At 53.7% G+C, this 13,416-nt stretch overlaps 4 protein-coding genes and 1 non-coding gene across 5 annotated transcripts; 3 read left to right on the top strand and 2 right to left on the bottom strand.

The window, feature by feature from the left end:
- Positions 1-315: 315 nt before the first annotated feature.
- Positions 316-2,551, bottom strand: B0H65DRAFT_422148 (uncharacterized protein; the record flags this gene model as incomplete). Its single annotated transcript, XM_062824383.1, has 3 exons — positions 316-506; positions 805-1,686; positions 1,966-2,551. The coding sequence occupies 3 exons, from the start codon at positions 2,549-2,551 to the stop codon at positions 316-318; spliced, it is 1,659 nt and encodes a 552-aa protein (XP_062684309.1).
- Positions 2,552-3,746: 1,195 nt separating this feature from the next.
- On the bottom strand, positions 3,747-9,209 carry B0H65DRAFT_418817 (uncharacterized protein; the record flags this gene model as incomplete). Its single annotated transcript, XM_062824166.1, has 2 exons — positions 3,747-6,103; positions 6,449-9,209. The coding sequence occupies 2 exons, from the start codon at positions 9,207-9,209 to the stop codon at positions 3,747-3,749; spliced, it is 5,118 nt and encodes a 1,705-aa protein (XP_062684310.1).
- A 775-nt stretch (positions 9,210-9,984) lies between these two features.
- Positions 9,985-11,192, top strand: B0H65DRAFT_456691 (uncharacterized protein). The gene is made up of 2 exons (XM_062826310.1): positions 9,985-10,408; positions 10,477-11,192. Exons 1-2 carry the CDS (start codon positions 10,194-10,196, stop codon positions 10,880-10,882), a joined length of 621 nt encoding a protein of 206 aa, XP_062684311.1. The 5' UTR covers positions 9,985-10,193; the 3' UTR covers positions 10,883-11,192.
- A 176-nt stretch (positions 11,193-11,368) lies between these two features.
- Positions 11,369-12,914, top strand: B0H65DRAFT_518873 (FMN-dependent dehydrogenase; the record flags this gene model as incomplete). The annotated part of the gene is made up of 2 exons (XM_062828705.1): positions 11,369-12,640; positions 12,852-12,914. The coding sequence occupies exons 1-2, from the start codon at positions 11,630-11,632 to the stop codon at positions 12,912-12,914; spliced, it is 1,074 nt and encodes a 357-aa protein (XP_062684312.1). The 5' UTR covers positions 11,369-11,629.
- A 294-nt stretch (positions 12,915-13,208) lies between these two features.
- B0H65DRAFT_t87 lies at positions 13,209-13,289 on the top strand. The gene has a single exon. It is a non-coding gene; the product is annotated as a tRNA-Val (tRNA).
- The last annotated feature ends 127 nt before the right edge of the window (positions 13,290-13,416 follow it).

Raw genomic sequence — 13,416 nt, forward strand, 5'->3', positions numbered from 1 at the left:
TCGCAGGCATACTCGTTACTGGGTGCAAAAAAAAAAACCCAAATTCAAAAAGACAAAAAAAAAAAGCAAGTATAAATAAATAAAAATAAAAACAAAAACCCCAAAAAAATCAAACAAAAAAAAAAGTCGTGTATATCGCGGGGATCATGGGCGTGCTGTTCTGGCTGGCCGGGGCTAACGTCGTGTTCCTCAGCCCCGGCAGCATTTCCCGTGTATTTTGTTGTACATGTCGGACTCGTCCTCGGATTCTTCAAATTCAAGTTCCTCAGATTCCAATACATGTTTCGTGCGGGCGAGGGGGTAGGATGAGCGTTCTTACATCGCTTCAGAAGCTGATGTGGACGGGGACCCCAAATCGTGGGTCCGGGGCACGTCAGTCAACGGCGAGGAAAGATTGGAGGTGGCGTTGACTGCTGGGTTAGTATTGACGCTCGGGGGTGTGGAAGTGGAAGCAGCCCTCGAAGCAGAGGTATCGTGTGCTTCTGCTATCGAAGCAGCCTCTGACCCTGTGGCCATCTGTCGTCGATGGTTGGGGTCGGCACCGTACCACTCATACTCAAGTGTAGAGTTCCACATCTCGGAGGGCTCCCAATTGGAGCTATGGTCCTCGGGGGAACATGAACACCATGTGTACTCCCCAATTGAAGGATCAATATCGGAGCCATGGCCATCGGCATCGGTGATGTTTTGGCCAATAAGGTCGGGATGACTCGGTGATTGTGTGGAGGATTCGGCTTCTTCCACTACTTCATCAGAGGAGTCAGTACAGATCAATTCAAAAATCCGGTGACGATGGTGACTTACCTCTCCTTGGCGAGGGATATTCAACCTCACCCCACCTCATCTGACCCTCCTCTGACGAGGGATCAATGTGACCCCACCTCGACGTCGCAGTCTCCCCTGCCATGTTCATAAGCTCCATCCTCCTCATCGTCTGAGTCTCCTGATGGCCGGAAGGGTCGAGATGCTGCTGGTGTTGCTGCTGATGTTGCTGCTGCTGGTGTTGCTGGTGGTACGGGGCCTGGCGCCGGAAATCGTGCAGAAGCCGGTCCCCGACCTGGGGGAGCTGGTCACCGAGTCGGCGCTCCTCCTCCTGGTACTCGAAAGGGTACCGGTGCTGGAGTTGGTCCTGGCCCTGTTCGTAGCGGTCGTTGTCGTCGTCGTCATCGTCATCGTCCTCGGGTGATACGTAGCCCATGTCCGATACGTTGTAGCCCCCGTCCTCGTGCTGGTGATGGTGGTGATGGCGGTGGTGGTGCTGGTGGCGGTGCCGGTCCTCGTCGGTGTCGTCATAGTCATCGTCAACCTCTTCGTTCTCCTGGTTGTCGAAGTCCTCGTCGTCGTCATCGTCATCGTCCTCGGGTGATACGTGAACCATGTGCGATGCGTACCACATGTGGCCGTCGTTCTCGTGCCGGTCTTGGCGTACTCTCTCGGGAGTTTGGGTCTTGTTGTTCCGTCTGTTTTGTTCAGAGAGCGACAACGCCCCCAAAGCTGCCCGCGTAGCTTCCACGCACTGCTCCTTATGGCCCGGCGAAAACGGTCCAGGGGGCGTCGAGTTTTGTTCAAGTTGATATCGGCGTAAGCCTTCTTCTTGGGGACGGATTCCGGGCTTACCTCCTTGTTCGAGCCGGCCGGAGGACATACTCGCTTCACCGTGCTGGTCATGGCTAAGGTAGGACGCCTCTGTTGCCGATTTGGCGGTCAGGGGAGAAGTGTGACTATGTTGGCTGACGGCATCACGGTACCCAAGGAGTCGCATATTTCGCTCGCGCAAGAGAAGTTGTGCTTTTCTCATGCCTTCAAGAGCGGCGTAGGAGGTGGCCTCCCAGGCAGTAGCAGTAGTCGAGGTCGAGGCGGTAGCGGCGGGAGGGGCAGCGGCAGTAGCAGTAGAGGAGGAGGATGGGGAGCAGGCCTCATTATTCTCTCTCGGCGGATTGTCAGGATTGCCAGGCTTGCCAGAACTATCGTCTGCAAACCCAGACGCCATCGTAGCTTTCTCCTTCCTCATCCTCGCTCTACCAGCCTTAGTGTCAGGGCCCAGATAAGGCCGGCCGGCCTCCCAAGCTGCACACAAGCGGTCCTTGTTCTCCCGAATAAACAAGACATCCCATTCCACCTCGTCACGAACCCAGTACCACAAGTCCACGACAGTCTGCCTGTCTTCGTCGGTGCAGTTAGGATGTCCGAGAACCAAGCTCAACACGTGTCTGATACGGGCCATCCACTCGCCCAGATCGGCGGTGATGAAAGGATCGAAGTCCCGGCAGGCGGCCGAGGGGACCCGAAACACGGTCCTCGGTTGGGGAGCATCTTGGGTAGGAGTGTGAGCAGAGGGGTCAGAGGCGGTAGAGGCGGTAGAGGCGGTAGATGCGGTAGAGGCGGCAGAGGCGGCAGAGGCTTCGGTCTGGTCTTGGATGCTGGAACTGAAGATTCCTGCCACCAAATCCATCCTCTGGAGGTTTGGGGGCAGGTTCTCTATTCCCCCCACCGCGCGTGCGAGGAGCTCATGAGCCCTGTAGATTGGATGCTCGTCCAAACGAAAGAGCATTCTCGTGGATAGGCGGTAAGATGGTGGAAAAGGAGGGATGTTTGACGAGACCACAGCACAATCATGGTGGCTTGGGGGGCTGGTAAAAGAAGAAGGAAAAGCAAGAAAACCCGGACGGGAACAGAAGATCAAGAAGTACCCCTCTATTTATACCTATGCAAAGCACTCAGTCGATCATACAACATAATGGATCCGGCCTCGATCGCACTCTCACAATCCCCCGAACATCACCTGCCTCAATAAAATATCCGCGGTTTTGCAAAGAGACCAAAGCTCGACTTTAATTGTCATGAACTTTTTCAAGTGATACAGCTATTGCAGCATTATCCAGGACACCTTTTCACTCACTGGACCTTCCTCCGTCAGATACCGGGAAAGAGCCATCTTATTTGTTGCCAACTGCTGTTTTCGTTCTTGGTGGCAGAGAAAAGGAAAGAATTTAAAGTCCATTTTTTGTAGCCGTCGGTGTGTGGTGGTGGCATTTATGTTTGGCCGTTGATGCAACACTTGTTGTTAAGATAGTCTGCAGGTTTTGTGAGCATGAGGGCGGCATATAGATGCGCTTCAAACCGGAGAAAATTGATATTGCAAGAGGAAACTTGATGATGCAGGATCGTTGGGGTCTCTATGCAGCTCAGCCCTGCCCTCTTCTTGAACCACAGTATAGACTCGGGAAACCCGGAATCCCGGTCGTGCGGAACATGCAGGGTTAAAGCTCTGCCAGTTGCGTTCGGCGGCATGCACATAGTTGTCGGACACTTCCGAACTTCATGACTGTCTCCCCCGAGTTTGAGGTCGCGCCACGGTGTTTTCCAGCTGAAGCTCTCCGAGTGTCCACAGTCCGATACCTTCGAGTCCCCGACTGCCTCCGACTGCCCCATTTCAAGCGGTCGTTGGCATATGCATATGTGGTGCGGCCAACTTGCAGCAACTCCTCTCCCATTTACCTATTAAAACATGCTTCACCGCAGACCTCTACATTTCGGCTGCAGCTCCCTCTCGTGAAGGGTCGTCATCGAACTACTACGCCATAAGTACATTACTTTCGTAAAACATGCTTCCTGCCACGTTCCACCTTCCAAATCACGCTACAAAAACCTGGAACTCTCCTCCTCTCTCGTCTTACTCATCCTCTCTCACCAACTACCTCTCTCCTCCTTTCTCTCCTCCTTTCTCTCCCATCCTTTCTCATCATTCACCAAGCAGTCGCCCTCTCCCACTCCTTCTTATACCTCATTCCAACCTCATCATCCTCCCACCCCTCCACCACCTTTCCCACCTTCTCCCCCTGATTCACCTTCTGTCTCAACAGCTTCGCATCAACCATCCTTCCCGTGGCGCTCGCAAACTTGGCTTGCAGCTCAAACCACTTCTCCTTCGAAGCCGAAGAACGATCGTACTGCTCGCTCAGCGCGATCAGCACCCAGCAGTCTCTCAAGGTAAAGTCGCGGTCGGGCTTGGGTTGGAGAAGGGGCTGGCGAGAGGATATGGCGCTGAAGACTACTTGTTTGTATAGGGACTGGAGGTCTTCCTCGGAGAGGGTTTTGCACTGCGCGCTGCGTTGACCGGGTTGGTACGATGACGGGCCGGGTGCGCGTGGCGCGGTGGTGGTGATGGCATTTTTGGCGTTCCAGGGCGCATCGTGGGAAGGGTATTGATCGTGAGGAGGGTGGTTGTATAACGGGAGGATAGTCGTGTGGGCTGAGGTGTTGGGCAAGTAACCAGGTGGGTGAGGAGTGGTGTTCGAGTAAGGGGTGGAAGGGTAGCGACCAGGAGGGCATGGGGTGACGGGAGGAACTGGCACACGATGGTCCACGACGGGAGGGAAGCCAGAGAGGCCGATGGGTGCTACATCTCTATTGTAGCCGGGTAAGTCTGTGACTGTGTGAATGTTGAGGGCGTTCTGGTCATCTCCCTTCGAAGCTTTGTGCTCGGCCGGTTGTTTGCCGTTCCAGGGACCGGTACAGTCCGCGCCCCACGCGGGAGGTTCCCAGGTGGGAGGGGCTCTAGGCAAGTTACCTGTAGAGAAGCTTTTCTCATTTCTGCCAGGTACCTTGTTGCTTTTCTTCGAATTTCCTCCAGCCGGGGCGGCGTTCCAGTCTCCGTTGTTGCTGGGTGGCTTTCCGTGATTCGAACCTCTCGCGGAGCCTACGTTGCTGGGAGGCTTGTTGTTGTCCTTGCCTTGGTTTGAACCTCCGCCCCAACCACTGTTGCTCGGCGGCTTAGTACAATCTGCCTTCCAGCCAGTGCCGCCGAGTCCAGGAGTCCAATCTCCGTTATTGCTGGGCGGCTTGTTGCCGGGAGGTTTGTTGCTAGGAGGCTTACCGTTCCTTGTGTTGCCTCCAGTCCAGTCATTGTTCTCAGCGGGTTCGAAGCTTGGGGTAGAGACTCGGTCCGCGCCACCGCCCCAACCAGTTCCGTTTCCAGCAGCGGCATCAGGACCGGAGTTCCAACCGTATTGCTCTCCGGATGGCTGGCTGTTGTTGAAGTTGCCAGGTGAGTTACGGCCCGCATTGCTGCCCGGCTTTCCGTTGTTGCTGGGAGGCTTCTTCCACATATCATAACCTTTGTCCGGCTCTTCATCGACGCGAGTTAATCCCTGCTTCCAATCTTTGGCAGAAGCAGACCTGGCGGCGGGGCTTCGACCTCTGGTGTTGTCGGGCATATTCTCACGTCGGCGGGAAACTGTGACCGGAGTGGCAGGCCAGCCGCCGTCGGGCGTGCCCCAACGTCCTTGTTCTTTGAGTGGACTGATCGATCCCTTCCAGGTCTCCACTCGCTCGGCCACGTCCTTCCGTTCGCTCTCTGTGGGTGAACCGTAAATCCAACCATCGGGACTGCCGGGGGGCGCATTGTTGTTGCTGGGGGGTTTGTTGCCCTGAGGCGGAACAAAATCTTTGGGAACCCAGCCCGAGTTGCTGGGCAGTTTGTAATCCGGGTTCGGAGCAACACTCCATACCTCGCCGGGGCTTGGACCGGATTTCCAACCTGTGCCGTTGTCGGGCTGTTTGTTGCTTCTGGTCGAACCCGCAGCTGAAGGGGGCCCCCAATTATTGTCGCTGCCACCTGTGTTCCAACCCATGCCATCCTCGGGTTGCTTGTTCTGGTTCAACCTGTTAGCGCTGTTTTGTAGTTTCAAAGCAAAAACTTCCGCATCTAAGCGCTGCAGCTTTTCTTCACTGACTCGTTCTTTTAGAGCTTTAATCTCCTGGTCCCTAATACTCAGCTCTTTTTCCATAGACTTAGCCTTCGGGTCGCCCTGTTGAGAGCCGCTCCCACGGTTTGAACCACTGTTGCTAGGCGGCTTGGTATTGTTGTTGTTCCCCTGATGCGAACCTGAGCCCCAACCTCCATTGTTGCTAGGTGGCTTGTCGCCCTGATCCGAACCTCCGTTATTCCAACCGCCGCTGTTGCTGGGAGGCTTGTTGCCTTGGTTAGAACCTCCGTCCCAGTCGCCGTTGTTGCTGGGTGGTTTGTTGCCACTGTTGGAACCTGAACCCCAACCTCCATTGTTGCTGGGAGGCCTACCGTGATTTGAGCCTCTAGCAGAGCCTGCGTTGGAAGGAGGCTTGGTGTAGTTGTTGCCCTGATTCGAACCCGAAGCCCAACCGCCGTTATTGTCTTGAGTTGGACCTGCGTTACCCCAATCGCCGTTGTTGCTAGGAGGCTTGTTCCAACCGCCGCTGTTGCTAGGAGGCTTGGTATTGTTGTTGTTGTTGTTACCCTGATTCGAACCCGAACCCCAACCGCCGTTGTTGTCTTGAGTTGGACCTGCTTTACCCCAGTCACCGTTGTTGCTAGGCGGTTTGTTGCCTTGATTAGATCCTCCGCCCCAACCACTGTTGCTAGGAGGCTTGTTGTTGCTGCCGCCGTGATTCGAACCACCGTTATTCCAACCGCCGTTGTTGCTAGGAGGCTTGGTATTGGTGTTGTTCCCCTGATTCGAACCTGAACCCCGATCACCGTTGTTGCTGGGCGGTTTGTTGCTGGGCGGCCTGTTGCCTTGGTTCGAGCCTCCGTTGTTCCAACCGCCGCTGTTACTGGGTGGCTTATTACCCTGATTCGAACCTGAGCCCCAACCGCCGTTATTGTCTTGAGTTGGACCTACGCCACCCCAGTCGCCGTTGTTGCTAGGCGGCTTGTTGCCTTGAGTTGGACCTACGTTACCCCAGTCGCCGTTATTGCTGGGCGGTTTGTTGCTGGGTGGTTTGTTACCTTGGTTTGAACCACCGTTATTCCCACCGCTGTTACTAGGAGGCTTATTACCCTGGTTCGAACCTCCGCCCCAACCGTTGTTGCCACTGTTGCTAGGCGGCCTGTTTCCCTGGTTGGAGCCTCCTCCCCGACCATTGTTGCTAGGAGGCTTGTTGCTAGGCGGCTTGCCTTGGTTTGAACCCTTCTTGGAGCCTGCGTTGCTGGGCGGCTTGTCGCCTCCTGTGCAGTCGGCATTCCAACAATCACCAGGTCCCGGACCGACATTACCACCTCCGTTGTTGTCCTGATCTCCGCCACCCCAACCCGCATCACCAAAGCCGTTGTTATTGTCGTTGTTGGTGTCGTTGTTGTTAGTGTCGTTGTTGTTATTGTTGGTGGCTTGATCTCCACCTCCGGTACAGTCTGCACCCCAGGCAGGAGTATCAAATCCAGGTCCAACATCTCCACCGCCCTTGTTATTGTTCTGATTACCGCTTCCCCAGGCACCATCGCCGCCACCGCCGTTGTTGTTGTCATTGTTGTTGTTGTTCTGATCACCACCTCCACCGCAGCTATCACCATTGTTGTCGTTGTTATTGCTGTCATCTTGATCAGCGCCAAAGCCAGGAAAATCACCAAAGCCACCAAAGCCGCTGGTCTCCTCCGCGGCAGCGGTCTGGCTGGAACTGGCATCGTTCTTATCGTTGTTCTTGTTCTCCTTGTTCTGTGCCTTCTGAGCCTTCTTGTTGTTGTTGTGATTGCCCTTATTGACCTGAACAACACCTTTGCCAACGAGTTCCTGGTGCCGCTTTTTGACCTCGTTCTTGTTTCGACCGGTGGCGTTGCCAATACTAGCCCAGGATTGACCCCCTTCCTTCATGCCGAGAATTATTGCATCTAGGGAAGGTGTCCAGCCGTCATTGGCTTTACCCACTGGGGTTGCTTTGGGCTTTTCGGCGACAGTAGTCTCCGCGTCCGTGGTTTCGGCTTCGGTCGTCGCGGCTTCAGTAGTTTCAGCTTCGGTCTGGGTTGCATCCTCGGTAGTAACGGCATCGGTTGTCTCTGCGGGGTCAGAGGATTCGACTTCGACCTTTTTCTTAGCCTTGGTCTTTCCCTTGTCGATCGCCTTGGTTTTGATCTTACCCTTGCCCTTATGGGCTTTTGAAGGCATGGGCTCCGCATCCGTTGTTGCGTCGTCAGTAATCTCAGCTTCGTCGGTAGTCTCGAATGTAACCTTCTTAGTCTTCGCTTTGCCGCTGGCCTTGATTTGGACTTCAGATTTCTTCCCCTTCGTGGAGGAACGTGACTTGACGTGCGTTGTGTCAGCTTCATCTGATGATTCGACTGTGACGATATTCCTTTTGCCCTTTCTCGTGGTCTCGGTGACGGTAACACGGTTCTTGTTCTTGACTTTCTTCGGGGGAGACGACTCAGCATCCGTCATCGACTCATCAGATGAGATTTCCCCTTCGCTTGAAGCCTCCACCACGACTTTGCGCTTGCCTTTTCTGTCCCGTTTCTCGACCTTGACCTTGGAACTTCCTGCTTTCTTCGATGAAGCGCTCGGCTTCTTCTTCGATTTGGGTTTGGAACGTAGCTCGATATCTGTCGATTCAATATCTGATGACTCGGAATCGGCTGTGGCGTCATCTGCTGTCTCCTCATCAGAAGAATTGGCTTGGATCTTCTTCGTCTTGCGTCTCTCTCTGGTCTTGCTCCGATGATCGATCTTCTTCGTCTTCGTTGGGCGGAGTGACTCGACATCCGATGACGACTCATCTGTTGCATCCGCAGTTGTGACTTCAACTTCCCGAGTGCCTTTCTTGGATGAACACTTGGTTTTGATTCGAATTTCAGATGCTTTCCTGGAGGAAGACGATGACTTCTTTGGCAGTGATTTTGATTTGCTGTGAGGGGGAGAGTCGTAGCCAGCTTCGTATTCTTCCGAATCGCTGTGTTCATAACTGATGGCCTTTTTCGGAACAGCCTTCGAGCTTTCGCCATTCTTCCTCTGATTCAAGATCGTTTCGAGCCAGCCAGTTGGGACGTCTTCGGGCGTGTTGAACACCACAGGCGGAGGCCGAATAGTGAACTTCTCGACTCTCTCTTCCTCGTACGTGAGAAATGGTCTTGAGGATACAACCGGTTGCGAAGAGCCTTCGGTTTGTCGTCGTTGTCTCGAGGTGTGCATCAGGGCTCCTTCGGATCCCGAAGTGCCAACCTCCAGATCGGAAGCAGCTGCACCATTATCCTTCTTCCTGGCGAGGACCAGCGATTGGTCCGACTTTTCAGACTTGCGATCGCGCTCAACTTTCAAATCGAGTACCCGACGAGGCTTCTTGCCGAGAACTGCAGGGCCGCCAGCAAGCCAGCTAGTGAGGGAGACCGTGTAGTCACCATGCTTCAAGATGCTCGCAGGTGACCGGTCAACCTCCTTGCCTTTCTTCCGTCCAGACGGAGCCATCTTGGAGAATATGAGGAAAGCTTGTGAGTGTCGCTAGACTTGATTGCAAGGTGATAGAAGATGGTTTCGAGAGTAGAGAAAACTGAGCACTTGTCAGCGATGATGAGAAGTAGGAAAAACAGATTGATGTACCAGACTTGTGATGTTTTGTGGTGTTTTGATCGAAAGTGATTTGACACGATTTTTGGTTGATGGTTTGAGTGCAGTTTCGAGAAGGAGGGGTAATGAACGGTGGAAAATCAGAAATGCCAGACAACCTAAAATGCTGCGTGGGTGAAAGTCTTCCCAGGTCGCAAGATCGGGTGCCAGTTTGTTTAGGAAGCGCGTCTTTGAACTGCCTGCAGTCCTGATGTACGCCCGCTTGGTGGCAAATGCTGGAAGGTGAAGGATGGAAATGAATGGCAGGTGAACGTTCAAAGGTCGCCAGCTTGCAAGTTCGCAGGTTGCCATGGAAACAGGAGTTAACCGGTGCCGTCCTCACCCCGTCCCCAACCCGGACCGCTTTCGTCCCATGGACAAACCACTGGTCAAGATATCCGACCCCACGCACAAGGCAAGAAAGATAAAGCCAAAGGAACGACGAGAAGACATTGTTCAACCATGGTACTTTCCATGTTCAACGAGATGTATCGAGACATAATGCGTCTGAAGAGAAAAAAGGATGTGGTTGTTATAAGGCTGCACACGCAAACCGTGGGATGACGTTGGGAAAGGTGTAAGCCGCATTCCGGATTCCGAACGAGGGTCTCCCGTGCTCTTTATCTCTGCTGACTCATCTGGTGTGGCCCCCAATGTCCCCTGGAAGATATCCACTCACATGAAAAGGGAGACCCTGAAAGGATCATCATTCAGTGCTACTCATGTTCCTTGTGTCTTTGCCTCTTGTCGGTTCTCGCTTATTTTGATTCTTTCTCCTGTCATCATCATACGTTAGTGTCAACATTATACACACAGTTTTTTTTTTGAACGCAAGACTCACTCACCATGGATGAAATCAACCCTCTTCCCGACAACTACCACCAAGCCCTCAAGCTCATCGATGAGGCGCACGCCCGGGATCCGAGATCGGCCGAGAGGGAGTCCGGTTCTGTGCCGTTTGAGCTCGATTATGCTCAGCACATGACAAGATGGTTGGCGTTGCGCGAACCTGGAGCATCGCCCGTTTTGCAGCTTGCATGCCGGGCTCAGCATTTCCGACGGTTCGTGTTCTATCAACTTTTCTTGTTTGCTGATATGTATAACTTCTTCTCACACATGCCAAAAACAGCTGGGAAATCCCGCGAAGCAGCTACCCCATGACTCGGCCCGGATATCTCACCTGGCGCGCCAAGCTCAAGTCCCAAGCGGCAAAGCAGGTGGCCGAGCTGCTCGCCGACGCTTCCATCCAGCCTCCGCTGAGCCAGGAGGAGATCGACAGGGTGGCCGCCCTGGTAAGGAAGGAGGATCTCAAGACCGATAGCGACACTCAGGTACTTGAGGACGTCGCCTGCCTGGTATTCCTGGACGAGCAGTTCGACGACTTTGAGAAGCGGCCGGATATCGACGAGGAAAAGATGGTGGGCATTTTGAGGAAGACATGGGGCAAGATGAGTCCGTCTGGTCATGCACTGGCGCTCCAGATGCACTTGAGCGAACGGGCTAAGATCCTGATCGAAAAGGCTTTGGGTGTTTAGAAATGGAAAGTCACATGACAAATGAAGAGAACAGGAATAAATTGTCAAATGGGGGGTTCAAACAATGACATTTAATATCGCGTGTTTGTGAAATGCAGAGAGGAGTGAGAGGCTGGATGCACTACCTACCAGCTGTGTAACGTTTTAGCGCTATGGTAGGGATTGGGGGTCCCTTTTTATAGGGTGATAATGGCCTGTGCACAATTGCAAATTTCGCTGCAAGACTCGGCTCCGAACTGCATTTTATCGTTGGAAAATAAAGGATTTAAAACTTGGAAACATCAGAACACTTTATCAACTAATATTCTGCTCTAATGCATCCTGTGCTCAATACAGCACGCAATTGGCTTTAGGGGCCATCCACTTCCCCAGTGCCGGCCCGAACAACCCCACTACTTCCGGGGCCCGGCGGGGACTGGTGGATCCCGGCCGGGTCTCGGCCGTTTAAAGGTGTCTAAGCTCGGGGCCAATTCCCCCGAGTTCATTGTCTCTTCTTAATTGTGTCTCATGTCACAAGTTTTGACCGAGTGTTGATCATCGACCTCAGTCTTGTTTTGCTTTTTTAAGACCCCGATACCCAATGTTTTTAAACCCAGGCTGCATGTCTTGATCTTTCTGCTTTGCATCCCAAGTCCCCTCCTTCCTTCCCCTCCCATCTGCACCGTCACCACCACAACCACCAATCATTATCGTCAACACCATCACCATTACCATCTCCGTTACTTCCACAACTACTTACTATTCAAAATGACCATCCCTCCAACAACAACAACCACCCCCTCCTCCACTCAAAACCCTCACCACCCGCCCTCCCAACCCCCCCTCCACACCCTCCTCTCAACCCACGACTTCCTCTCCGCCGCCTCCCTCTCCTTCCCCCCCAAAACCCACGCCTTCGTCACCTCCGCCGCCACCGACCTTGTTACCCACCGCTCCAACTCGCACACTTACTCCCTCATAACCCTGCGGCCCCGCATCCTCCGCGACGTTTCTCAGGTTTCCATCCGCACCACCATCCTCGGGCACCCGGTCTCCTCGCCCATCTTCGCCGCCGCGACCTCCTTGGGCATCACCGTCCACCCCGAGGGCGAAAAGGAGATTGGAAGGGCTTGCAAAAGACTGGGGGTGGGAATGACGGTTAGTACCAGTGCTAGTTTTTCGATACAAGAAATTGCGGGGGTTGTGAGGGAGACGAAGACGGACGGGGAAGATGGACAAAAAGAGATTCCGTTGTGGTTTCAGCTTTATGTGGATAAAGACCGGAGCAAATCGGAGCGGTTGCTAAGGCAGGCTTGTGAAGCGGGGGTGAAAGCTGTGTTTTTGACTGTTGACGCGCCGGTGCCGGGGAAGAGGGAGGCTGATGAGAGGATTTCCGCGAGCGAAGCGGTCGGTTTATCGGCAGGGGTGGTGCCGATGACGGGGGAGAAGGCGGAGAATGATAAGTCTGGAGGCGGACTGGGGAGGATCACGGGGAAATTTGTGGATGCGAGTGTCCAGTGGGGGGATATTGCTTGGTTGAGGAAGTGTTTGCCGGAGGAGGTCAAGGTTGTGCTAAAGGGGGTGCAGACGGCTGCGGATGCGGTCAGGGCGATGGAGGCGGGCGTGGAGGGGATCGTGGTGTCGAACCATGGGGGGAGGAGCTTGGATACGGCGCCGGCGACGATTTTGGTTTTGTTGGAGCTGCAGAGGTGTTGTCCGGAGGTTTTTGACAGGATGGAGGTGCTGATCGATGGAGGGGTGAATGCGCGGGACGGATGTGTTCAAGGCATTGTGTTTGGGGGCAAGTGGCGTGGGGATTGGGAGGGGGATCTTGTATGGGCTTGGATATGGGGAGGAAGGGGTGAGGAGGTATGTGGCGATATTGAATGATGAACTGGAGACGACGATGAAAATGTGTGGGATTACGAGTCTCGATCAGGTGCATCCGGGACTGCTTAATACGAGGGCGGCTGATCACTTGGTGCCGGAGACGGTCGAGGAGGAACATCCGTATGCGAAATGGAGGCCGTCGATGAGGAAGAAGGCGGCATAAATGATGTCGAGGAAACCCTGAGGCCGAATTCTGGATAACGTTCTCGAGGGCATGCTCTGTTCACCCAAAAGATCCAGCAATCGGCAGTGTCAAAAAGACGTCACATCATTCGTGACCGGAACTATTATGATCTCAAAGCTCCATCCGCATTTGTTTACATTGTCTCAGGGGCTAGTTAGCTCCAACCTGCCCGCCTTCATTGGATGATGGTGGCATTCCCAACTCCACTCCCCTCCCCTTTGGTCAGGGTTTCAGCGCTAATAAGCTAGTTCCATACGACAAACCAGTATCGATGGTTGCGTGGCCCAGTGGTTAAGGCATCTGCTTTACAAACGATAACGCAGAGGATCGCAGGTTCGAGCCCTGCCGCGATCATTTCTTTTTTGCATTTTTAAAATCTTTCCGTTATTGCTATTTCTCGCCCCTTTATTAACTAACTTCTATTGTTGGGTTTTTGCGGTTTACGCGATCGATACGCATCAAATTGTCCTGTGTGAATCTT

The sequence above is a fragment of the Neurospora tetraspora genome, assembly GCF_033439725.1.
Source record: "Neurospora tetraspora strain CBS 560.94 chromosome Unknown B0H65scaffold_2, whole genome shotgun sequence".
NCBI lineage: Eukaryota > Fungi > Ascomycota > Sordariomycetes > Sordariales > Sordariaceae > Neurospora > Neurospora tetraspora.